General features: G+C 42.2%; 1 protein-coding gene across 2 annotated transcripts; it reads left to right on the top strand.

Annotated features, from left to right (window-relative positions):
• Positions 1–22,187: 22,187 nt before the first annotated feature.
• ELOVL3 (ELOVL fatty acid elongase 3) lies at positions 22,188–25,337 on the top strand. Of its 2 annotated transcripts, none has more exons than XM_004370075.2 (4): positions 22,188–22,456; positions 23,322–23,453; positions 24,110–24,261; positions 24,519–25,337. In XM_004370075.2, exons 1-4 carry the CDS (start codon positions 22,356–22,358, stop codon positions 24,947–24,949), a joined length of 816 nt encoding a protein of 271 aa, XP_004370132.1. In that variant the 5' UTR covers positions 22,188–22,355; the 3' UTR covers positions 24,950–25,337. The 2 variants fall into 2 exon arrangements, with proteins under 2 accessions (XP_004370132.1, XP_023596768.1); XM_023741000.1 differs by having other exon boundaries at positions 22,385–22,504.
• Positions 25,338–26,000: the final 663 nt, after the last annotated feature.

The following is a 26,000-nucleotide window of genomic DNA, read 5'->3' on the forward strand; positions in this document are numbered from 1 at the left end:
CCCAGATAAATTGTATTGAGTCCTGAAACAGATCCATGTGGCTGTGGTTATTTAGTTTATAATAAAGATGGCATTTTAAATCAGAATAGCTTAATATGTGATGATGGAACAATTGACTATAAATTTGTAAAAAAATAAAATAAAATTAGAATCATACTCCATTTACAAATATGAATTCAGGAAATACTAGAAGTATAAATATATTAGGAGAATTATAGATGACTATAAATTTAGGATGCATATAGTGAAGTAAATCCAAAAGCAATAAAGGAAAATACTGATATATTTCATTACATAGAAACTTAAAAATTCTATAGGGTTAAAAATAGTATAAACAGGATGTCTTTGTGTGTGTGTGTGTGTGTGCATGCACACATTCATGCTCAGTCATTTGTCCTGTAAAGTTTCCCACAGTATGGATTTTGCTGATTGCATCTCCATCATATCATTTAACATGGCCATTATGAGTCAGAATCGACTTGACAGCACACAACAACTCTTTCCCCTGTATTTACTTTAAATTGACAGATCTAAAGGTTTGATCAGATTCAGATTTGATTTTTTTTTGAAAGAAAGATTATAGGCAACGTTGCATACTTCTATCAGAAAGAATATCCTTGTCTCTCTTTTTGTAATATTATCAGCTATTGATGATCCTTTCCTAGATCCACTCATTCATGGTTGTTGTTGTTATTGTTAGTTGCCTTCAAGTGAGTTCAACTCATGTATAACAGACCTCATGTATAATAGAATAAAACATTGCCTGGTCCTGCACCATCTTCACAATCTTTGGTATATTTGAGTCCATTGATGTAGCCACTGCGTCAATCCACCTTATGGAGGGTTTCCCTTGTGTTCGTTGAATTTTTTGATTGTTTGGCTGAATTAATTCATTAGGGGTTGCAAAATGGTGATGCTTTGATTCTATGATTTCTCCTTTGTTTATTAGTTGGAACACTTCTGTAAGGAGAAACTTCCTCTTGTCACCGACTCAGTTATCTCGAGATACACAGTTTGTATAGGAAAAGTGTAACAAACGTTGATTCTTTTACTTTAGCAATTTTCAAAATAAGTTGCTTCCCTCGCATCCTTGACTTTGATTTGTAACTCCTCTTGAAGACCCTAATAAGAGAGGACGATGATGTGGACAGTAGCTGGATAGGGAACAGGCTTGGCAAAGAGGCCTTTGAGGAGGAAGGTAGGTGCCAATCAGAAGACAGACAACTGTAGTAGAACTGGTGAACTGCTGACAGAGCCAAAGCCAGGGCAGCTTTTCTCCAACCACTTCCAAAGCCCCCTTTAGTGCCTACATCCAGTAGCACTGCCCCATCTGCCATAGTCTTCTTGTGACCTTCTGGACTTGTTGGCATGGGCATTGGGGTTCATTGTGGGCTCTTGGCAGAGGCATGGCTTTCATGCGTTCATTAATCCGGTCACAGTCACTACATGCACAGCACCGAGAGGACTTCAAAGATGAGTAAGACACAGACCTTGCTTTCAAAAGCTCTATAATGTGGTCATTTAGATTCTGTGGAATGCCTGGGTGGTACCAATGGGTAACGTGCTTGGCTGCTAACGGTTGACGGTTCGCGTTCATCAAACAGCGCCTCGAAGGAAACGCCTGGCGATCTACTTCTGAAAAATCAGCTATTGAAAAGCCTATGAACCCACTAGGATGGCTAAGATTTAAAAAAACAAAAACAAAAAACAAAAACAAAAAACAAAACTAGAAATTAGAATGCTTAGCCATTGCTCGTGGGAATGCAAAATGGTAGGGCCGTTGTGGAAAACAGTGTGGCGGTTCCTAAAAAAACTAAAAGTAGAACTACCATCTAACCCAGCAATTCCACTCCTAGGTATATACTTGAACATTTTTTAGACTTCCATTTTGATTTGTCCATAGTGGTTTTGAGTGTATTTGTATAATAGTTTTGAGTTATAACTCTTTTTGGTGGTTGCTCTAAGTACTACATTACATATCATATATTATCAGTCTACTAGTGTCATCATTTTATCGGTTCAAGAGAAGTGTAGAAACCTTACCTCTCTTTACATCTCTTTACCCTCTCCCATTTATATTGTCTTAAATACTTTCCCTACATATGTTGAGAACCATACTGTTGTAATTTTTTGCTTCAACATTAAACATAATTGAAAAGACTCCAGAAAAAGTCTATTATATTTACCCATATTTTTGCCGTTTTTGTTATTTTTTTCTTCCTTCTAGATATTTCAAGAATCTTTTTACTTTCTTTGTGTTTAGAAAGCTTCCCTTAGCCATTCTTTTAGGGTAGGTCTACTGGCAACAAATTCTCTTAGTTTTCCTTCTTCTGAGACTGTCATAATTTCCCCTTCAGTCAGGAGGCATTCCTGAATATGCCTTCAACATATTTAAGCTAAAGATAGGATTTTGAGTTGACTGTTCTTTTTTTTCAGCACCTGAAAATTGTCGCACCACTTCTTCCTGTCTTGCATTGCTTCTGATGATAAACCTGCTGTCATTCAAATTGTTTTTTTTTTGCCTATAAGGTGTTGTTTCTGTCTTGTAGCTTTCAAGATTTTTTGTCTTTAGTTTTCAGAGATTTGACTATGATGTATTTTTGCACAGATTTCTTTGGGTTTAAATTATTTGGGTTTCACTCAGTTTCTTGAATGTGTAGGTTTATACTTTTTGTCAAATTTGGAGGTTTTTCAGTTATTTCTTTGAATACTTTTCAGTCCCATCTTCTTTCTTCTCCCCTTTTGGAACTCAGATGACATGAATATTAGAGATTTTATTATAGATCCAGAGGTCCTTGAGGCTCTGTTCATTTTTTTTTTTCAGTCTGTTTTCTCTGTGTTGTTCAGATGGAGTACTTTTAATATTACATCTTCAAGTCCACAGAATCTTTTTTCTCCATTCTGCTGTTAAGCCCGTCCATTGAGATTTTTACTTCAGTTACTGTATTATCATAGCGACAGAGTCAACTTGATGACAATGGATTTAATGGGTTTATTGTATTTTCCGTTCTAAAATTTTCATTTGCTTCTTCTTTAGAACTTCCGTTTCTTCTCTGAGTTTCTATTTTTTTCGTTTGTCTCAAGTGACTTTGTAATTGCTCACTGAAGTATTTTGAAGAGGGCTGCTTTAAAATCCTTGTTAGATATTTATGATATCTGTGTAACCTCAGTCTTGGTTTGATGAGTGCTTTTCTTTTTTTTAATATTTTATTGTGTTTAGGTGAAAGTTTACATAGCATATTAGGTTCCCATGTAACAATTTTTATGCAACTTGCTCCATGACAGTGGTTACATTTTCCACAATGTGTCAACTTTCTTGTTATTTCCATCCTTTTTTGTTCCATTTCCATTAATCTAGCTTCCCTCCCCCTACTTAGCTTCTCATCTTTGTTTTAGGGTAAATATAGACCATTTGCTCTCATATAGTTGATTATTTAAGGGAGCACGGTATTCACGGGTGATATTGTTTACTTTATAAGCCAATTTATTATTTGGATGAAAGGTGATCACTGGGAGTTGCTTCACTTCCAAGTTCAAAGATATCTTAGGGCAGTAGTCTCGGGGTTTCCCCTAGTCTCTGTTGGTCCAGTATGTCTAGCCTTTTTTAGGAATTTGAGTTTTGTTCTACATTTTTCTCCCATTCTAACTGGGACCTTCTATTGTGTCCCTGGTCAGAACAGTTGGTAGTGGTAGCCAGGCACCATCTAGTTCTTCTGGTCTCAGGCTAGAAGAGGCTGCGGTTCTTGTTGGCCATTAGTCCTATGGACTAATTTCTTCCTTGAGTCTTTGTTTCCTTCACTCTCCTTTGCTCCAGACAGGAAGAGACCAATAGCTGGTCTTAGATGGCCACTCACAAGCTTTTAAGACCCCAGATGCTACTCATCAAAGTAGGATGTAGAACATTGTGAGCTATGTTATACCAATTGACTGAGTTGTCCCACGAGACTATGATCCCAAGCCTGCAAATGCAGTAAACCAATCCTGTGAGTGTTTGGTTGTCTTGGTAGTATCCATAGCTGTGTCCCCTATGTGGTTTAATATATACAGGTAGTCCCTGGGTTACAAATGTTTGACTTACAGACAACTGTTACTCGCAGTTTAATGCAGGGCTTTCAATCAGTTCTGTCATAGCCAGTGAAGCAAAATAGGAACAGATCCAAATTTTTACAATTTGGATGATTCATCATGGTAACTGGAAAGGGAAAAATTATGGGTCAAAGCCTTGGAATGGGAGACTTGGAAGAGGTATAGTGAGCCCTTTCAAGAGCCTGATGCATGAGAATGGATTATTGGCAGGACTGTGGACAGCCACTCATATTCAAAGTGGCATAGTTGGCCACCATCTTAGAGTAAGGCGCCATCTTTGAGCTTCCTCACCCATGACTGAACTGGGAAGAAGCAGGGCTTTGAAATGATTTAACCAACCCCTTCTCACAACAAATTCTTCATCACAACCACCTTCACTTGCTGCACGTGCAGCTTTTAAATCACTGAAAAGGCTTCGAGCCTTTTCTTGCACTAAAGTAAGGCTAAATAAGAACCATATGAACCTGTTGTGAGCTACAAATTCTTAAAGACACAGTTAGGAATGGATCTCATTTGTAACCTGGGGACTGCCTGTATATAAATGTATATGCAGCACACATAAATATGTATATACCTATGCCTGCAGATACACCTGTACATGCACACTCATATACCCACATGTGCCTTCCTATACACATATATGCTTACACATCTCCTTATGTAACCACACACCTATTTTATTGGTTGTTATTATTGTTGTTGAAAAATTGTATGTTATAGTATTGACCAAAATTGTCCCTTATTCTTGCATATTAGTGTCTTCCTTTACCCTGGACAAGTTGTGTAGACTTCACCCATACTGAGTATTGTCTTTCCCATCACCAAAAATAACAAGGGTCTACTATCTAGAAAGTGATTCCTCCCCACCCCCCCGTCCCTGGTAACCACCGAAGAATGTTGCTTTCTGTGTGTATATCTATTGTTGGCTTTTTATAAAAGTGAAGCCATACAATATTTGTCCTTTTGTGATTGACTTATTTCACTCAGCATAGTGTGCTCCAGATTCATCCATGTTATATTTCGCAGACTCCTCATTATTCTTTATGGTTTTGTACTATTCCATTATATGTATGTACCACAGTTTATCCATTCTTCTGCTCATGGGCACTTCGGTTGTTTCCATCTTTTTACTATTGTGTATAATGCTACAATGAACATAGGTGTCATATGTCTATTCATGTTGCTGTTCTTATATCTCTAGGATATATACCTAGAGTGGGATTGCTGGATCATAAGGTATTTCTATTTCTAGTTTTTTGAGAACATGTCATACTGTTTTCTGTAGTGGTTGTACCGTTTTACATCCACACCAGCAATGTAAGCATTCCAATCCCCCCACAACTTTGCCAGAATTTCTTTCTCTTTTTTTTTGATCATTGCCATTTTTGCAGGGGTGATGAGTGATTTTCAGTTGAAACCTGGACATTTTGAGTATTATGTTATGAAACTCTGGATCTTATTTAAATCTTTTGTTTTAGAAGACCTCCTCTGACACCACTCTAGGGGAAGCAGGGTGCCACCTCATTATTACCAGGTGGGAGTGATTCTAACTTCCCCACTTGAGCTCTGCTGATATTTGGGTGAGAAGGGCTCCTTGTTACTGCTGGGAAGAAGTGGGAGTTTAGACTCACCACTGTGTCTCTACCGATACCACCTTGATTGGGAGGGGTGGTCCTTACTGTTCTCCACGTGGTCACCACTGGACACCACATGAGAAGATCCTCATTACTGCCCAGTACAGATCGAAGTCCTAACTCCCCTCTCAGCTTTCGCTAACACCATTCTGGCAGGGGATATGGGTTACCTCATTATAGCCTGACATGTGTGGAAGTCTAGGCTCCCAGCTTGACCTCTGATAGTAAGGGTGAGGGTGGAGCTGCTGGTTTTTTTTCTGTGGTACTCCTCTAGAGTAGTGGTTGTTGTCTAAAAGTTTTCTGGTTTGCTAGACTGCCCTTTCCTTGTCCTTGGCTAGGGTAGTGGGTTAATGGTAGCCCCTAAGAAGATGTGTTCACCTCTAACCCCTAGAACCTGTGAATATTACCTTATATGGCAAAAGGGTGGATATTATATGGAAAATATATGATTAAGGACCTTGAGAGAATGAGCTTATCCTGGAATGTCCAGATGGGCCCTAAATATGACAAGTGTTTTTATAAGAGGCGGGGAGGCGGGGATTTGACAGAAAGAAAAGAAGGCAGTGACCATGGAGGCAGAGACTGGAGAGATGCAACCACAAACCAGGGATTACCTGGAGCCATCAGATGCTGGAAAACGCAAGGAACAGAATTTCCCCTAGAGCCTTCAGGGGAAGCATGGTCCCGTCAACACCTTAATTTCAGGTTTTGGGCCTTCAGAACTGTAAGAATAAATTTCTGTTGTTTTACGTCACCTAGTTTGTGTTAATTTGCTACAGCAGCCCTAGGAAACTAATAGATTTTGGAACCATGAAGTAAGGTGCTGCTGTATCAAATATCTAAAAATCTGAAGTGGCTTTGGAATTGAATAAGGAGTACAGGCTGGAAGAATTTTGAGGTGTAGGATAGAAAAAGTCTAGATTGCCCCGAAAAGGCTGTTAGTAGAAGCATGGATGTAAAAGATGCTATCGGCGTGGAGCCCTGATGGTGCAGTGGTGAAGCGCTCGGCTGCTAACGGCAAGGTTGGCGGTTCGAACCCATCAGCCGCTCTGCAGGAGAAAGATGTGGCAGCTTGCTTCTGTAAAAATTTACAGCCTTGGGAGTCCTGTGGGGCAGTTCTACTCTGTCCTAAAGGGTTGCTATGAGTTGGAATCGACACAATAGCAACGGGTTTTGGTGTGTGTGTATGTGTGTGTGTTTCTTTTTGCTGAGGGCTCAGAAGGAAGTGATGAGTATGGTGCAGAAAGCTTTTATCATCTTAGAGAATACATATATTGCCATGAACAGAATGTTAGTAGAAATATGAACATTAAAGTCACTGCTAGTGGGGATCAGAAAGAAATGAGAAACATGTTTTTGGAAACTGGAGGAAAGGTGATCCAAGGCAAAAACTTGGCTGAACTTGTTCTATAGTTGTGTGGAAAGGAGAACTTGTAAGGTTGAAACTAGATGTTTAGCTGAGATTTCCAAGCAAAATAATGAAGGTATGGCCTGGTTTATATTTGCTCCTTATCCTAAAATGTAAGAGGAAAGAGATAAACTGAGGAAGGGACTGTTAAACAAAAGAGAACCAGCACTTTATGATTTGGGGGCTTCTCTGCCTATCCAGATTGCAAAGGATGCTTAAATTAAGGTATTCACTGTTGGGAAAGCATGCTCCGGAGAGAAGGACAATGGTGTGGCTGGAACAGCTTTTGCTGAAGAAATCAGGTGTGTGACTCACAGACCCACTCGACCATCTCAGCAGAAACCAGGAATAGAGATGGGGTTATCCAGGAAAGATCTGTGAAGGACCCTCTTGTCAAATAGCAGGTACCTCCATGACATACACAGAATACCCTCAGGTTTTTGAGAAGGTTACATAAGCAGAAACACTGCCAGCTTGGATTGAAAAGGACAAAGACAGAACAAAATGAGAGAAGATTGTTGAATTTCCAAAATCCTATAGGCAGGAGATGAGCTGATAGAACTATTCAACTGCAAACATGTGCTTGTTGTTAGGTGCTGTTGAGTTGGTTCCGACTCCTAGCAACCCTATGTACAACAGAACAAAACACTACCTGGTTCTGTGCTATCTTCACAATTGCTGTTGTATTCTGGAAGCAGATAACTCATTTTCTGGTTTCACAGCTCTGTAGATGGAGGAATTTTGCCCTGGGATAGATCATGGCCAGAGTCTCACCCACACCTGATTTAGATGACGAGATTTAGAACTTTTGACCTAATGCTATTTGGATGAAATTTGCATGAGATTATTGGATTTAGGGTTGAGACTTTTGGAGATGTTAGAACAGGGTGAATGTATTTTGTACAAGGGAGAGACGTGAATTTGAGGGGGTGGCCAGACTGTGGACTGTAATGGGTTGAATGGTGGCCCCCAAGAAGATATGTCCTCTCCTAATCCCCAGAACCTGTGAATTTTACCTTATATGGCAAAATACGTGATCAAGTCAACGGTCTTGAGAAAAGGCGGTTATCCTGGATTATCAGGAAAGGGTCTTAAATCCAATGGCAAATGTTCTTCTTCTTTTTTAAAAAAAATACAGATTTATTATATTGCATTTTTGTAGGTCAGAAGTCCTTACTGGGATAAAATAAAGGTGTTAACAAGACTGTGCTCCTTGTCAAGGCTCTAGGGGAGAATCCTTTTCTTTGCCTTGTCTAACTTCCAGAAGCTGCCCACATTTCTTGACTTGAGGCTCCCTTCTTCCATCTTCAAAACTAGCAGTGTTGCATCTCTCTGACCCTTCTTATGTAGTTCCATCTCTCTTCAAGTCTCTTCTTCTACCACCCTCTTTTACTTTTTAAGGATCCTTGCAATTGTATTGTGCCCACCTGGAAAATCCAGGAAACTCTCTCTTATCTGCTGATTTGATGCCTTAATTCTATCTGCAATTTTAATTCCCCTTTTCCATGCAACATTTCATATTCACAGGTTCTGAGGACTAGGATGTGGACATCTTTGGGAGGCCATTATTCTTCTTACCACCAATACATACCTCAAGTTATTTGATGGAGGTCAGCAAATGTTCTTAAAAGAGACACCCAGGGGGGATTTGACAGACAAAAGAGGAGGCAGCAATGTGACAATGGAGGCAGAGAATGGAGACAAGCAGCCACAAAGCAAGGATTGCCTGCAGCCACCTGAATCTAGAAGAGGCAAGGAACAGAATCTCTCCTAGAGCTTTCAGGGAAAGCCTGGTCCTGCCAATGCCAATACCCAATTTCAGACTTCTGGTCTTCAGAACTTTGAGATTAAATTTCTGTTGTTTTAAGCCTCCTACTTTGTGGTAATTTGTTACAGCAACCCTAAGGAACTTATACAGCTAGAGAAAGACGACTTTTCTTGGGCTTTTTTGCCCTCACCTGTTGGCCGGCTACTCCAGAACCCATCTGGGGATATATGAGGCACAAAGAAAACCCAGGGAACTCACTGTCATGTCATTCCTCAGGTCCCAAGGTCCTGAGCCAGTCTGTCTTTTGTCCAAGGACTTTAGCTGTACTTATCAGGAGGAATAGGGAAAAACATATCTACTCCATCTTTTTTTGAAGTGGAAATCCGACCTCCAGAGTTTTCACTTTTTTAATCAGTTGGCACATCCTAGCCATATTAATCTTCTTAAACCATTACTTTGGTCATGTCATTTTCTTGCTCAGAATTCTTCAGCGACTCTCAATTGCCTATAAAACAAGTTCATGGCCCTTAGCCCAGAACTCATTCCCTCCATTCAATCTATTTTTCTGGTCTTATTTCCTACAATGTCCCTCTCTAGTATTTCCAAAATTATGCTTCACCAAATTCCAAGTCTTTGGAATATTAATGTTATACACACACAGAGAAATTTTTTAAAAGGTTCTCTGGTCAAATGAATTTCATAAACAGTGGATTTAAACAAAGTTAAGCCAGTTTCTCTATAATAGGACTTTTTAGATACTTTAATACACCAGTATACAATTGTGAATCTCCAAGAAAGAATAAAAGCGTGAAGCATTTCCTAAACTTACTTTACCATGGCAGCCTTTATGCTATCTCCATGGAACCCACATTGTGAAACTCCTCTACTCCAATTTTCTTCTCCCACCAAATCTACCTCTCTGTGATCATCTGAACTTGTTTTGCTCTCTAGCTTTTATGGAAAGAAGTTTGGTAAAATGTCAAAGACACAAAAATGTCCACTGCACTCTTTATGATCCAGACACTATTCAATTTTATAAAATTTTGGATTAAGTTGGCTTTTGAGTTCAGAAGTCCTAATCATGTGTATTATAAAAATGGATTATGGAACACGGTATAAGTGTTTGAGTCACATTATAAAAGATAGAAACTATTTTTAAAATAAATCAATTTAATAATACTGCTGGTGATGTGAGAGGCAGGAATTCCCCTCCCCTTGCTGCCACCACACACAGATGTATCTGAGCCAGGACAGGGAGGTGTGGGCATCTGTGATCAGCAAGCTAGTGGCTGACAGAGTTTCCATTTTTTGTTTCCTTCTCCATGAAAACTCGCTCCCAGGTAATCTTTGAGACTTGAAGGAAGGTAGGTGCTATTCCATTCTGGCTGTAGTGCTTAGCATCACTACTGCCTTGCTGAAAGGAGGATACCACCAAAGCAGTAGATAAAAGTAAAGTTTCAGCAGCAGTGAAATAAAACGGGGAAGAGAAAGGATGGGGCCAGGCCAAATCAATGATTTTAAAGGCTGTTTAAGAGAACCCGAATCCAGATGAAACTCTTAGCTGCAAGATGAGAGAGAATAGGTGGATCAGGGCCTCTGATCGGGAGAGGTCAGGGGAGGACAGACTGGTATCAAGTACCATTTTGGCTTTGTCCTGAAATATTCTCATTAGAAGTTTGTCTAGTGGTCTGTGAGGCAAACAGTAGTTTGAGCACTTTCTCCATAGCAGAGGAAGTACTGCTATGGCTCTGCCAAGCGGGTCACTTGGCATCAAAGGGTGCTGGGTCTCTGTGATGGAGGCCTTCCAGGTGTGCAGACAAGGTGTCCAGCATTACCCACCTAGGGCCACAACCTTTGTTCAAGGTGAGTGTCACAACTGCTAGGGGAAGTCAGCAGATCCCCATCTGGGGGCCAAAGATTTCCAGGACATCACTGTAGCAGGGGCCACTGTGTGAGAGCTTCAGGCCAGGGAGCCCACATCAGGTGGTCAAGGCCACCCACACAGTCGCAAGGCCTGCTCCAGACTATTCTGCTCTTCTTCCTCCGCTGGTAACCAGCTCCAGTTCAGAGTCTGGAAGTCAACAGGCATGTTAAAAATACAGCAGCCACCAATACATCTCAGGTTGTTTTTCCATTTAGGGCGGCAACCAGTTCAATTCAGAAGTAAATTTAAGCCGTCTTATTAATAATAGTCTCATTAGTACAGGGCACCCTTGAGCTAAAGCTACACATTCAAAACCGTACATGATCTTTTCTTTGGACTGGCTAAGAGTCCCTGAGATTTTGTGACTATGGTAGCTGAAAAAAAACAATTTTAATACATCTTGTAGCCACAGCACTTTTTCTGCTCACTATGGGTAAGTGATACTAAGAGCTAATCGTAGCTGTTTCCAAACTCACCAAGGTGAAGTAGCCTGGTGAAAACATTTCTCCTTTCTTTTTTTTTCCCCTCTGGCAGAAGTGCAAATAAGCCATGAAATGATTGAAACATACAGTGCTAGGAGGAAGAAGAGAATCAATAAGAGATATAGAAAATCCATAAACTGGAGAATGACACTTGAATAAATCAGAGGCAATTGCAATCAGCAGTGGTATCCATCCCCTCTGATTCTTGTTAAAACTTTAGAAATTAGGAGAGAATTTGGAACATGATTATATTAGCAGGAAAAGGCCATTTAAAGATCTAAGGGAAAGATTTGGGATCATCTCCGCAAATTAAGCTTTGTCTTAACATACTTGTATCTTGACTACTTTTTCTTCAGATTTGCCTCCACATAAGTAGTACTATCTACCACTAAGCTCTGAGACCCTGTGGGGCAGGGCCACGGCAGTTTCCAGCCTTATCACCAGAGTCCAGCACTGTACCCAACACACGTGGGAACTCAGCGATGGTACCAAGTTGCAGAGGCGGATGGCGTTCTGAAAATATTACTTTCTCATGTGCTGTACTGAGATAATACACATAAAGTACTTCCAGGTAGGTATTCAGTAAATGGTAACCATTATTATTATTATGGATAATAAATATGTACTAGAAAATCCAAAGTGTATACTGATCAAGGGTAACACTGAACTGCCTTTCCATTCGTGGTGGAATAGCTGGGATGAATGTGAGCTGTTACCATAAAACTCTGGTCCTGTGTTTTCATGGTGTCTTAGCATTGCATTTTCTAGCCAGGTACAGAGAGTATGTGCTTTGGCCACCAGTTCTTCACTAAAGAAATTGATCAAATTATTAGAAAGCAGTCATTATTATTTTATCAGAATTAATACTACTGCTTAAAAATATGCGGAAGAACTTTTGACAAAATTTTTTTAAAGAGTAAGTAACAACTATTTTGATCCTGTGCGTCTAAAATATCAAGTCATTGGCTAGTTATTTCCCTCATCTAGTTAAGCACTTTTCAGAAGCTCAAATCTAGTCATGGGCGTTACTGTTCGAAATGTGAAAAAGCAAATAAATCTGTTTAATAATAAAAAAAAACAAGCTATTTCTTACTTAACTATATAGCTCAATTTAATTCTCTCCAAACTGCCAAAACCTAAAGATAAATATCCCCAAATCACCTGCTTTCCAATTTTTTACATGGGGGAAAAAAAAATAGACCAAGCAATTCACGGTTCCCATAATTCCTTGAGGTCTGCTGAGAAACAAGTTCTGGGAATAGGTTTCATTTAATCCGATCTCTCTCTTTTTTGAGATGAGAAATGTGCATGCTTTTGACTTACTGGATCCATTGAGAATAGGGGAACCCCTGAATCTAATGCCTGGAAATAATCTTTAAACTTTGTACCGAAACTATCCCATGAAGTCACCGCTAAACTAAACAACAGTTCAGCCCAATTAATAACGAACGTTTGCCTTGAGCATAGTGCTCTTATAAAGAGTTATCTATATGAGTGTAAACTGACTAGAGTCGATCTAAAGCACAGATGAGAACTTTAAGGGGCAGACAGCGTAAATTAATGGTGATGAAACAATGCAGGTAGAGATAGAATGGTGACACAAGGTGGAGTATGTAACCAGTGTTATCGAACTGTTCACGTAGAAATTGTGAATGGATGTATGTCTGGTTATGTATATTGCATGCTTCCTACTGGGAAGAGGCCATAGAAAGAAAGGGAAGAGTGTAATAAACCAGCCACGGCCCATTTCCAACCTCAGCTCTAAGGCATGGAGAGATGAGAACCACACTGTGGTCCCAGGACCACTCTTTTACAGCTTTGAAGATATCACTGGAGAGAGTATGCCAAATATGGAAGACAGTGACCTGGAATTCATCTCATCCTGCAACACGTCATAATCTGATGGAAGGACTATAAAGCATCCTTTTGCTTAGCCTCATCTAAGAGGTTCTGAGCCAGGTTAAAGGCTCAGTGCCAGCTCCAAAGAGCAATATAAGAGGCACAGCCTGGCTACTGTCATCCAAGAGCTCACAGTAGGGGATAATTAACAATCTAAGGTCCTGTGTGATTAAGTACCAAAAGAGTATAGGTTACAAGTATCTCAAGGACAGGAACTGGATTTTTTAAACAGCTTTATTGAGATACTTTACATACTATTAAGTTCACCCATTTCAAGTATAAATTCAATGGTTTTAGTATTTACAGAGTTGTGTGACCATCACCATAATCTAGTTTTAGAACATTTTCATCATCCCAAAAAGGAACCTTGTACTCCTTAGCGGTCACTTCCCATTTGTCCTCCCCCCTGCCTTAGGCAATCATTAGTCGACTTTCTGTCTATGGCTTTACCTACAGGAACTAGACTTAACCATGTCTAGTGCCTGGGGCTCGGCAAATAGAAGGTGCTGAGTAAATGCCTCTGCAACTGAACTAGAAACAAAAAATGCCACAGGCATGGAGGTCAGGGCCATGGAGGAGGGTAGGAAGCGAGCTAAGCAGACATGCACTGCAGATGGGATGTTGTTGTTAGGTGCTGTCTAGCAATCCCATGTAACAGAGTAAAACTGCCCCATATAATTTTCTTTATGGGAGCAGATTGCCAGGTCTTTCTTCTGCAGAGCCGCTGAGTGGGTTCGAACTGCCAGCCTTTTGGTTAGCAGCCAAGGGCTTAACCGTTGTGCCGCCAGGGCTCCTGGGAAGACCATTATGTTTTGTAAGGGAGCATCTGAGGAGTCAGAGCTTGGCTACAGCAGTGGTTCTCAAACTTTAGTGTGCATCAGAATCACCAGAGGGGTTGTTAAAACACAGACTGCTGGGCCTACCCCTAAGCTTCTGATCCAGTAGGTCTTGCCTGAGAATTTTCATTTCTAGAAGTACCCAGATAATGCTGATGCTGCTGTGTTTGGGATCAGACTTGAAGAACAACTGGGCTATGTACAACCAAAAACCTCATGGGATTTGATTTCTTGGCTTGGAGGTTCAGGGTCATGATTTCATGGGGCGTACCAATTAATTGGCCTAATAACATGTTTAGTGATTCTGTTCTACCTCCTAGTTTTATGCGTAGTGCCTGGGGTCTTAAAAGCTTGCAAGCGGCCATGGGAGGCACAATGATTGGTCTCTATTGGCCGGGAACAACAGAGTAGGAAGGAGAGTCAGGAATAGGAGGAGGATATGGAATGTGTGGCTAATTGCCTCCATGAACAATTGCCTCCTTTGCCATGAGACTAGAAGAATTGGATGCTGCCTGGCTTCCATTGCTGAATATTTTGATCAAATATTCTATAGAAGAAACCTGATCAAAAGGGGGAAAATGCAGCACAGAATTTCAAATTTTCATGGACTCCAGATTTTCTGGAGCCACCAAGGGTGGATGAATCCCTGAAACTATTGCCCTGAGATAATCTTTAAACCTTAAACCAAAAATATACCCTGAAGTCATCTTTAAACTGAATAGCTTAGCTTAACTAGTAAAGAATGTCTGCCTTGAGCATTATGCTCTTTTAAGAACTATCTATATGGGATCAAACTGTCAACAGCAACTCGAAAGATTAGATAGGAGCCTTAGAGGGGGAGTGAGTTTGTTAATGAGGGAGGAACAACTCAGAAAATGAAGGTGAGAGTGGTTGCACAACTCGAAGAATGTAATTAATGTCATTAAATTGTACATGTAGAAACTGTTGAATTGGTATATGTTTTGCTGTATATAGTCTCAACAACAGTAATAAAATTTAGGGGAAAAGGCCTATGGAGCGCAGTTCTAGTCTGACACACCTGGGGTCACCATGAGTCAGAATTGACTCGATGGCAACTGGCGGTGGTGGTGGTGGTTAGATTCTGTAGAATCTTATAGAGAATTTAGATTTATTTTTTTTCTTGTCCCCTGGCTATATCCTCTCACTTTGACAACTCCTTAAACCAGTGTTTTTCAAAGTATAGGATGCAGCCTATTAGTGGATCATGATGAGAGTTTTAAAAAAATGAAATAAAATAGAATGAAAATAGCAGAGTGTACTGTACATGGTGAGGACAAGTATTGTTGTGTAAAATTTTGTTTTAAATATATGCATGTATAGGGTTACAATATAAAGTGTATTTCTCCTTGTGTTTCCCAATCAAAAAGTATGAAGGTCACTACCTTCTACATAGATATTTCCCCTGGGGTTGTAGTCTCTACAGTCTTCTCACATCAGTATTTCTCAAACTTTAATGAGCACAAGAATCACCTGGGAAGCTTGTTAAACATGTAATTCCCAAGCTCTACCTACTCCAGGTATGTCACAACAATGAAATTAAACATACCAACAATCATGAAGATGGCACAGGACTGGGCAATGTTTCACTCTACTATGTACAAGATTGCCATGAGCTGCAGCTGACTCTACACAACTAACAAAAACAACCTACCTTCAGATATATTCAGACACAGAGGGCTAGTTGGGGCCTAGAGACTTCATTTTTAACACACTGGAGATTCCAGTGTAAAAGGTCCTTGGACCCCACTTTGAAAAGCCCTGCTTGATCTTATCTCCCTGGTCAATTTCACCCACAAGCAGGAGTTCAACTACCTCCTCTACCCTGAGTATTAAAGCTCAGACTGGCTGCTTAAGTTCTAGACAATCATATATAGGATACTCTTACCTGGATGTCCTATTGACACCTTATAGTCATAAGGCCAAAACCAACTCATCATCACCCTTCTCACTCCACCACTCAAATCTATTGTTTTTTCATTGTTTCCCATTTTTGTGAGTGGACTCACTGTCTACCCTGTCAAATAACCAGATTTAAGGAGAGAGAGAGAAAAGAGTCAAAGATGACCTCCAGGTTTAAGTCTAGGAGCAACCACACAGAGCCCCACACTTAGAAGATCCTCATACTTGGTTTGATACCCTGCTGTCACCATCTTGAAATTCTTAATAATTTTTGAACAAGGGGTCTTGCATTTTTATTTTGCACTAGGTCCCACAAATTATGTAGCCAGTCCTACCTAGGAGCCTAGGGGCCTGGTGGTAACTTTAATCGAAACAGAGAAGTCAGCAAAAAAACAGGTTTGGGAAGTTTCCTCACACTGAATGTAACCTTTATGTAACTCAGGTCAGCCAAGTGGAGAAGCCCAAAGGGCAGTGGGAAATTGGAGCAAGAATTACAAAAGAGAAGTTAAGATGGAAGATAAATAATTTGGAGTCATCCAAATGGAAGTGATACATGAGATCATAAAAATGAATTAGGTAGGCAGGGAAGACAGTGCAGTGAGAAAAAGTAAAGGACAGGGAGAGGACTTTAGGAAATAGCAATATGAAAGAGGTAGAAAGAAGAACCAGTAAAGGCACAGGCAGAAATATAGAAGAAAACTCAAGACAGTAAAAATACCAGTGAAAAGGATATGAGTCTGATAGGGACATGCAGGATCCTAGACTAAGAAAGCTAGAAGCAGAGAAGCAATTAGTGATGGGACATATGTAAAAGACTTAAATCCAAGAAATTTTAATACATTTTTCTCTTGGTCATCTAGTGTTGCTATAATAGAAATACCACAAGTGGATGGTTTTAACAAAGAGAAGTTTATTCTTTCACAGTCCGGTAGGCTAGAAGTCAAAATTCAGGGAGGCAGCTTCAGGGGAAGGCTTTCTCTCTCTGTCAGCTCTGGAGGAAGGTCCTTGTCATCAGTCTTCCCTTGGTCTGAGTATCCCAACACAGGAACCTCAGGTCCAAAGGACGCGCTCTGCTCCTGGCACTACCTCCTTGGTGGTATGAGGTCCCCCTGTCTCTCTGCTCGCTTGTCTCTTTTTTATCTCAAAAGAGATTGGGTTAAGGCACTATCTATCCTTGTAGACCTCATCAATTTAACTGCTGCTAATCCATCTTATTACATCATAGTAATAGGATTTACAATACATAGGGAAATCACATCAGATGACAAAATGGTAGACAATCATACAATACTGGGAATCACGACCTAGCCAAGTTGACAGATATTTTTGGGGGACACAATTCAATCCATGACACATTTCCTCTAGTTTTGAATGTTTAATGTTTTTGTTTTTTGATTATAAAAATTTTTAAATCATCCATTATTCCACCGCCCAGAGACAAACTTTTTAGCATGTTGGAGCATTTCCTTCCAGTCTTTTTCCTCCACATAGTTTTCTTCCATATTTTTCTCTCTACAAATGCTTTACAAATATTTTTTTCATTCACATTTCTTCCATATTTTTAATCTACAAATTTGGAACCCTACTATACATGCAGTCTTACATTCTATATTTTTTACTTAACATATCCTGAGAATTTCCTATGCAATTAAAGCATTTTTTCCTGGATGTGTGGCATTCCAAAATGTTATGATATCAATTTTAAAACATCATGAAAGACAATTTAAAGGACTTATAAGGCTTTTCCTATAATCTCCCCACCTCATCAACTGATTTCACATTTTAGTGTTTCCTTTCAGTTTTAATCTTTAGAGATATCATTGCTTTTAGATAATTGAGGCAATGAGGTATATGTATGAATATTAATGTTTTCCTTTCACATAATTTTATAGGTATGTTTTCATATTCCTCCATGTTCTTCAAGTAACTGCAAGCTGTGATGTTAATATTCAATAGTTCAATCATCCATTAGTGGGTTGTTTCCAGTTCTCTATTATTTTAAGTCCCATTGACATAAGTATTTTACGGTACACATATGTTTTATTCTTCCAGTTTTCACTGGGTTAAATTCCTAGGTTAAAGACTGGGACAAAGCATATAGTACACTGGCTCTTGCTAAGTGTTATCTAAGTGTGCTTCCACATGTCCATTTACCTGGCCACTAGCCAGGTTTGAAAGCTTTGACCAGCCCTGGGTTTTTAATTTTTACCTGGTTTAATAGCTGTTAATTGGGACCATACTTGATAGGCAGTCTTTAATTTGCATTTCCCTAATTACTAAGTAAGCTGAGTCTTTTTAAAATATGTTTATTGTTTATATTTCCTCTTAGGTACCTATTCAGTTCAAAGCAATAGACATATTTTGAGTGCCCACCATGTGCCAGGTGCTGTGTGCTACCCTGAAGGATGAGTGACCTAATGAAAATGACCATTTGGGATAGGGTGGGGAAGCCAGAACAGTATAGACAATATATGCCTAACTACTCCATCTATAAAAGCGCAGTACTGACAGGCAGTATGGGCAAAGTCCTGTGGGTGGAAGACAAAGAGGAAAGGGGTTGACCCTATTGGAAACAGGGTTAGGCTTTTAGAGGTAGGGCTGAACAATGAGTAAGATTTGTCCAGGTGAGAAAAGGGCCTCTTGGGGAGAGGAGAAAACGTGTAGAGAGGTAAAGGGGTTGGAAAAAACTAAAAATATAGTACCTGTGCTTATGGAGTTGTGACTCTTCCATTATAGCTAAAATGTGTAATGCTGGGGCTGCGGGATGATGAGACATTGGCTGGAAAGAAAGGGTTAGGACTGAACTCAGGAACCTGATCTTTATCCAGAAGATTTTTTTTTTTTTTTCTTAAAGAGTAACAACATGAGTGATGTGTGTTTTAGAAAGAACTTTCTGGCAAAAATATGAGCGGTAGATTCGGAGACACTAAAGCCAATAAGAAGTGTCTGTGTCCTTTGCCATTTATCAAGGGTCAGAGATAGAACTAAGGGCAAGCTTTTCATCTGTTCTACTTAAAACTATATTCCCATTTCATGGCTTTCGTTTTAACTTAATTTAGTTGAGTTTTATTAAAGAACTTGAAATTTGTACGAAGTCGTTTTTGGGGGGTAATTATTACTGATGCTTGCTCAAAGCTTTACATTGTATAATGCCCTTTAACATACATGATATCATTTGATCCTCATAAACATCCTTATGAGGTGGATATTATCCCCGTTTTACATATGAGAAAGCTGAGGCCAAGAAATGTTTGATGATGTCTTATCCAAGGTCACCTTGTTAGCAAGTGGCAGAGATAGAATTTGAATGGAGACATTCTGATGACCATGCCACTTCTAGAAGAAATTACAGGACTTGGTGTCATATGGAGGAGCAAAACATGACCTTACAATTTCTAGCCTGGAAAATTAGATAGATAGTGGCTGGGAAAAACAGTCTATTTTGGAGGAAGACGACAAATTCTTCTTAGGATGTGTTTCTCTGAGAGTTCTAGCAGAACATACTGGCGGAGTTATCTAACAAGCAGTTGGAAGTAGGGAGAGAAGTTGGGCTGAGACCGCACAGACGTGGCAGGCAGGTGCTTGATATCTGATAAAGCAAATGACTAATCTTTTGAAAACTGTTAGAGCTATGCCCTGAGTTATCCATCTGCTCACACCACATCACGCTGACCACCTCTTCTTCTTTCCCTATGCTGAGGCTTTCAAAAGGGCTGAGAATCAGAAAGAGAGAGAGAGAAAGAAAGAAGACAGGAAGGAAAGAAAGAAAGAAAACAAAACATAATAGCACGGAAGACGTTCATCCTGGAGAAACAGAGTGTCACCCAGATTTATAGGCTGGGGATTCCATCCATTCCGTCACTCATGCAACAAATATTGTGCCTGGCGTTAGGAAACGATGTTGAGCAAAATGGACATATTCTCTGCATTCATGAACCTCAAGGACATTATCTAACTTGTGTACGTATCACAAGATTTTGTGAGGTAGGCAGGCAGGCAGGTATGACTATCTGCATTTTTCTGATGACGAATGTGAGTCTCAGAGAAGTTAGGTACCTGGCCTAAAATTGCATGGCAGGGTAATGGTGGAATTGGGACTTCAACCCAGGTCTTGCAACACCTATGTGGTGTTATTGTAATATTAATTATTTCTTTTATTCATTCATCCATCAAACATGTACTGATCACCTTGTGAGTGTCAGACTACATATGAAGCAGTTGGGAGCTACTGAAGGGGTTAAGCAGGAAAGCAGAATGATCCAATTTAAGTTTTAGACAGAATTCTTTTCTGGGAGAGAGGACAGAAAGTGGTGGTTTCAAATCGTGGTTTGGGACCACCTACAGAGTCAGAATCTCCGGGGATGGGACTCAGGAATCTGAAAATCAGCAAGGTTTGGAAACTCCCTTCTGAATCTAATATACTAAAGAGGGAGAAGCACTGGATTAAAGAGGGAGGATGCACTTGTGAGCCATTTTGGGGGCATGGACAGGACTTCTCATGCACTCTTTCATGGACACTAACTCAGACTCAGGAAGTGGAGCTGGGATTCCTGTCTGGGTCCTCTGGCCCCAGAATCTGTGGGCTTTGTTGCACTTAGCAATTTGTAGCCACATCTTGATTTTAAATATTCTTCCTTTATTTCTCTTAGCACTTGTTTGCAAATCCCCATCTTATCTCATAACTTGTGGAACTGCCGGCAAGAGTTGTATTTCTCTCTCTCTTTCTTAAAGCCTAGGGGAGAAATAAGGGACAGCAAAGACCTTAAACCTTTTTAAACATTTCTTTCTTTGGGGCTGGGTACACAGGCCCAGGAAGAATCAAATTTGATTAGACAAGCACAGTCTGGGGAGACAGAACGGCAGGACCTTGGGGAGATGCACTGAGCCTCCCCTCCCTAGACCCTAGGAGGACTCCAGGAAACCTTAAGACAATAATCTCAGAAGCGTGGAGGATGACCCCATTTCCTCGGTTACCGCCGAGGGCATGGAGGCCCTCCGGACTCAATGGGTCCTTGTCTTTCTCTTGTAAGAATACACAGAGGAGACAATTTTGGGGTTCAGCTCTAACAGGTTTATTTTACTTGTGACAAGTAAAAGGAGTCAGTCAGGGGCTGACTCGCCAGGAGAAGCAAGGCTAGGGCTTATATGGGTTCGGTGTGGACAAAAGAGCAATGAATATTCAGTGGGTTTCTTGGAAGCGGCGGGTACTCCTTGGAATGGTAGTGCATACTAATCAGGTTGTGCGCTCATCTAGAATCCAGGATGTAACCTGCTGATATTCAAGACGGAATCCCCTCGGCAGCTCTGGGCATCACTTATTATGGGATATGGGATATGGTGCAGGTGCGTTGATCTTCTGTATTACCTCGCTTCCTTCGGTGGGCCAAAACAGCGGTCACACTTTGTTATTCTGCGCATGCGGAGCCTGTAAGAAGGGGAAAGGGACTAGAAAAATACTAAAGAGGAAGTAGTAATTCACGGTTGTTCTAGCCTTATTTTACGTTGACAGGATGTGGTTCCTGTTTCACCATCTTCTAGGTGGTAGTCTTTTAACAGCTCTTTTATTCCGCCGGCATAGTTAACCCTATCTGTCTCACCTCCACAAGGTTATTATTTGGTGTCAGGCTAGCGCAGTTCTGGAATTCAGGAAATTGTAAAGAAACCACAACAGGCTCAACAACCGCCTCCCCAAACATCAACGTCAACAATCTCAATCCCCCTCCCACCCATAACCACAGACCCAAAGCTAAGAGACAGCCAGCACTACACTAGAGGCTCTTTGCTGACCTTTCCCTAGTCTGGTTCATCCTCATCCCCGGCCTGGGTTTCCTAGGATCTAGGGACCCAGGAAACTGACGCCCCCATCGCTGGGTGGGGACTCCAAAGGCTGAGGACACTTTACTCTCTCCCCACTGCCAGGCAGGTTGGGATTGAAGAAACTGAGGCAAAGGCTACGGTTGGCAGTGTCAGGGGAGGACCGGCGTGTCTGGGTGTGCACTGGTTAGCAAAGAAAGGGATGGAAAAGTGGGCGGGAAGAGGGTCTACGGTAGGGATTTGAGGCGGGGCATGCGAGGCGCCTGGGGGAGGTGCCCTTGAGATTGATCAGCGAGCGGGATGCGGCCCGGGGCGGGGAGGGGGGCGTATCTTGGCAGAGATTGGGTAACGGCCGAGAGGGGGCGGTGCACCTGCTGGGTCGGGATTTTGCAATTCCGCGTTATAGACCGCAGTGGCGGCGGCAGTGGACACCCGCTACGCTGCAGCTGACTTGCCTACCTCGGACGCTCTACTCGGCTGGCCCCGGGTTCCTTACGTCCTGAGTCCGTTCCATCCGGCCCCGAGGTTCGCTTCATACTCCGTCCAGCTCCCCAAACTCCGACCCTCGACGTCTGCAGAACGAAATGGCCACAGTCATGAATGTCTCCCAGGAACTAGACCAGCAGTTCCAGTGCTACAAATTCGAGCAGTTCGAGGACATAGGGCTCCTTATGGAGGAGTACTGGTGAGATTTAGGGAGGGGAAAAGCGCCATGCCAGGGGGCCCGACCCAGGTGAGTGCTGTTGGGGGCCAGGGAGGGACAGTGGTTTTCCTAAAGAGCAAATGTATGAGGCTCCCCCATACTGGCTCCATACCACGGCTATTCAAGGTGCAGGTAGCGTGGCACTTGAAAGAGATGAGAGCTGAAAGAAAGCTCAGAGGCAGAAATCAGAGGATGAGGAGAGGAATACGGGAGGAGACAGAAGCCAAGGGAAAGAGTCTTAGTGACACCTGGTCGCGGAGGAATGAAGTTCATCTAAATTCTTACTCACACCCACCTACCTCATAGATGACTCTTCTTCGTCCTTTGTGGCTGCGTGTGTGCTCGTGAGTGTGTAGTGCTCGTGCCCAGGGACTGCCTGCCCTTCACAATTATCACATTGTTCCCCACATGCTCCCAAAGTCAGAGAGGTCTTCCAAGTTTTCCCCAGGCTCTCTGGCTTTGCCCTAAAGTTCCTCTGAGGTGTCTGTGGGCTGACTTTGTGCTCCACTCAATTTGCCACGGCCCAACGAGGCAGAAGCAGTTGTCACATTCATCTCACACCGTAGCCCCAGGTTAGTTCTAGTCATGGGCTAGATAACCATCACCCACTCCCAAGCCCAGCGACAGAGGAAAAATCACAGAAACTTTGGACATAGCCGCTGCCCTGGGCCAGGTACTTTATATACATTAATTCTGCTGGGAGAGGAGTATTATTCCCCTTTTACACAGCTAGTAAACGTAGCAGAATGGGGACTCCAACCCAGAGCACTCACCTGGAGAGATGAGTGGGCATTCCTCTAGCTAGCACCCACCCATAAGCCCATCCTGTCTGCCTTCTGCCTTCCAGGACAACCTCATTCCCCATAGCTCTGATCTACCTGCTACTCATCTTTGTGGGGCAAAACTACATGAAGGCACGGAAGGGCTTCAACCTGCAGGCGCCTCTTATCCTCTGGTCCTTCTGCCTTGCCATCTTCAGGTAAGACACCCCTCCCAGCCCCCTGCATACCTCTAGACCCTAGATCCCCATTACAGAAACATCAGCTGCATCAACCCCCATCTGTCCCCCAAGTTGCCTGACATTCTTCCCACCCCATTGTCTCAGCTCCAGCTCCCCTCCCAGCTTCCACCTCCCTCGCATTTTATCCTGTTTACCTTTTCCCCCAGGCCCCAAATTGGTGGTCTCTGCTCATCCTTTTTGGTTTCATGGGGTCTATGTACTTCCATCAAATCTCTTAGCCTCTAATACTCCCAGCTCCTAACACCCTCTCCCAAGACCTTCTAGTAACTTCCCCAGCCCCTCCTTCTCATATTGCTTCCCCTAAATACCTTCAGTCTTCCCCATCCTGCCACTCATCACCTGCCAGGCTCCTACCCCATCCCAAGAACCCCATTCTCTAACCCAATCTTCCTCCCCATCCTCCAGCATTCCCTGGTTCTTCCCCAGCCCTCATCTACTCTATACTACTCTTTGGATCTACTGTATTGGTCCCAGGATCTCAGAAGCTGTGACCATCCCCTCTCGAAGGGTGGGGAAGTGGTGGAGCTTGGAACTTAGTGACCTGGTCAGACCGGGGGAGAGTGGATTGGTGCCTAGAAATGATTTTTACACCCTCTCTCTCTGTCCAATTTTAGTATCATGGGGGCAGTGAGGACGTGGAGCTTTATGGGGACCGTGCTACTCAGGGTGGGCCTAAAGCAATCTGTGTGCTACTCCTCCTTCATCACACATTCCACAGTCAAATTCTGGTCCAGCTTCTTTACTTTCAGCAAGATCATTGAACTTGGTGAGTGTCAAGGCCTTGTTTCTCTGGTGCCCAAGGAACTGCATCCCTCCTCAAAGCCCTCCCCTCACCTATCACATGGAGAGCTCCTTCCCAACCCCTGGGTCCTAGCAACTCTCACCCAAGCCCTTCTTCACACTCGCTGCCACAAAACCTCCCTTCCCTCCCTGAGAGTTCCCCCTGTGTCCCTATACCCGGCATGGGGGTATGTGTGGCTCCAGCACTGAGAGGTGTGCCAACTTTGACTTCCCATCTCCCAGGAGACACAGCCTTCATCATCCTACGTAAGCGGCCACTCATCTTTGTGCACTGGTACCACCACAGCACAGTGGTAATATTCACATCCTTTGGATACAAGAATAAGATGGCTGCTGGTGGCTGGTTCATGACCATGAACTTTGGCGTGCATGCCGTCATGTACACCTACTACACTCTGAAGGCTGCCAGAGTGAATTCCCCCAGGATGCTTTCCATGCTCATCACCAGCCTACAGATCCTGCAGATGTTTGTAGGAGCCATGGTCAGCATCCTGACTTACATCTGGAGGCATGAACAGGGATGTGACACCACCACAATGGAACAGTTCTTCTTGTCCTCCATCTTGTATTCAAGCTACTTCATCCTCTTTGCCCACTTCTTCCGCCAAGCCTACATCATACCCAAAGTCAAAAACAAGACCAAGAGCCAGTGAAGAGTTGGAGAAAAAGAGAGAGACCCAGGCTCTCTCCTCCCCAGGGCATGGAAGGGGTGAGCTTAGGTTTGGGAAAATGATTAGGGTGCCTTACCTGCATAGTTTCCCCCATGGAATGTGTGCCCCAAGGTGATAAGAAGTTATGACAGACAGGAAGTATCATCCCTGGGATGGGGCTATGGTGTGCTACTTTGATGCTTCTGTTTTTAATGTGAAGGCCAAGCAGGCCCTGAGATGGGGTGGGACTGTGGAGGATCATCAGAGCTGAGTTATTTATATTTCTGTCCAGAGATCTTTCTACTTGTTGCTCAATTTTTTTTCTTCACTTTTTTTTCCGTTGTACTTTAAGTGAAAGTTTACAATTCAAGTTAGTTTCTTAGACAAAAATTTATACACACATTGTTATGTGACCCTAGTTGCTCTCCCTGTACTGTGACAGCACACTCCTTTCCACCCTGGATTTCCTGTGTCCATTCAACCAGCTCCTGACCCTCCCCGCCTTCTCATCTGGCCTTGGGACAGGATTGCTCAATTCTTTTAATTAAAGATTTCAACAAGATGAGTGGCCCGTGAATTGCTGGGCTGAAGGCTGTGGGGACCATGGTCTCAGGGAACATCTAGCTCAATTGGCATAACATAGTTTATAAAGAAAATGTTCTATATTCTACCTTGGTGAGTAGCATCTGGGGTCTTAAAAGCCTGTGAGCAGCCATCTAACTCCACTGGTCTCACCCCTTTGAGAGCATGGGAGAATGAAGAAAACAAGATACAAGGGAAAGATTAGTCCCAAGGACTAATGGACCACAACTACCATGGCCTCCACCAGACTGAGTTCTGTACAACTAGATGGTTCCCAGCTACCACCATGGACTGCTCTGACAGGGATCACAACAGAGGGTCTCCGACAGAGCTGGAGAAAAATGTAGAACAAAATTCTAACTCACGAAGAAAGACCAGACTTACTGGCCTGACAGAGACTGCAGAAACCCCGAGTGTGTGGCCTCTGGACACCCTTTTAGCTCAGTAATGAAGTCACTCCTTAGTTCACCCT

Source organism: Trichechus manatus, unplaced genomic scaffold (assembly GCF_000243295.1).
Source record: "Trichechus manatus latirostris isolate Lorelei unplaced genomic scaffold, TriManLat1.0 scaffold00007, whole genome shotgun sequence".
In the NCBI taxonomy this organism is placed as follows: domain Eukaryota; kingdom Metazoa; phylum Chordata; class Mammalia; order Sirenia; family Trichechidae; genus Trichechus; species Trichechus manatus.

Coding starts and splice junctions, on each gene's coding strand:
- ELOVL3 (XM_004370075.2), top strand. CDS start 22,356: ATGGCCACAGTCATGAATGTCTCCCAGGAACTAGACCAGCAGTTCCAG. Junction 23,454..24,109: donor TTCTGCCTTGCCATCTTCAG/GTAAGACACCCC, acceptor GTCCAATTTTAG/TATCATGGGGGCAGTGAGGA. Junction 24,262..24,518: donor CAGCAAGATCATTGAACTTG/GTGAGTGTCAAG, acceptor CCCATCTCCCAG/GAGACACAGCCTTCATCATC.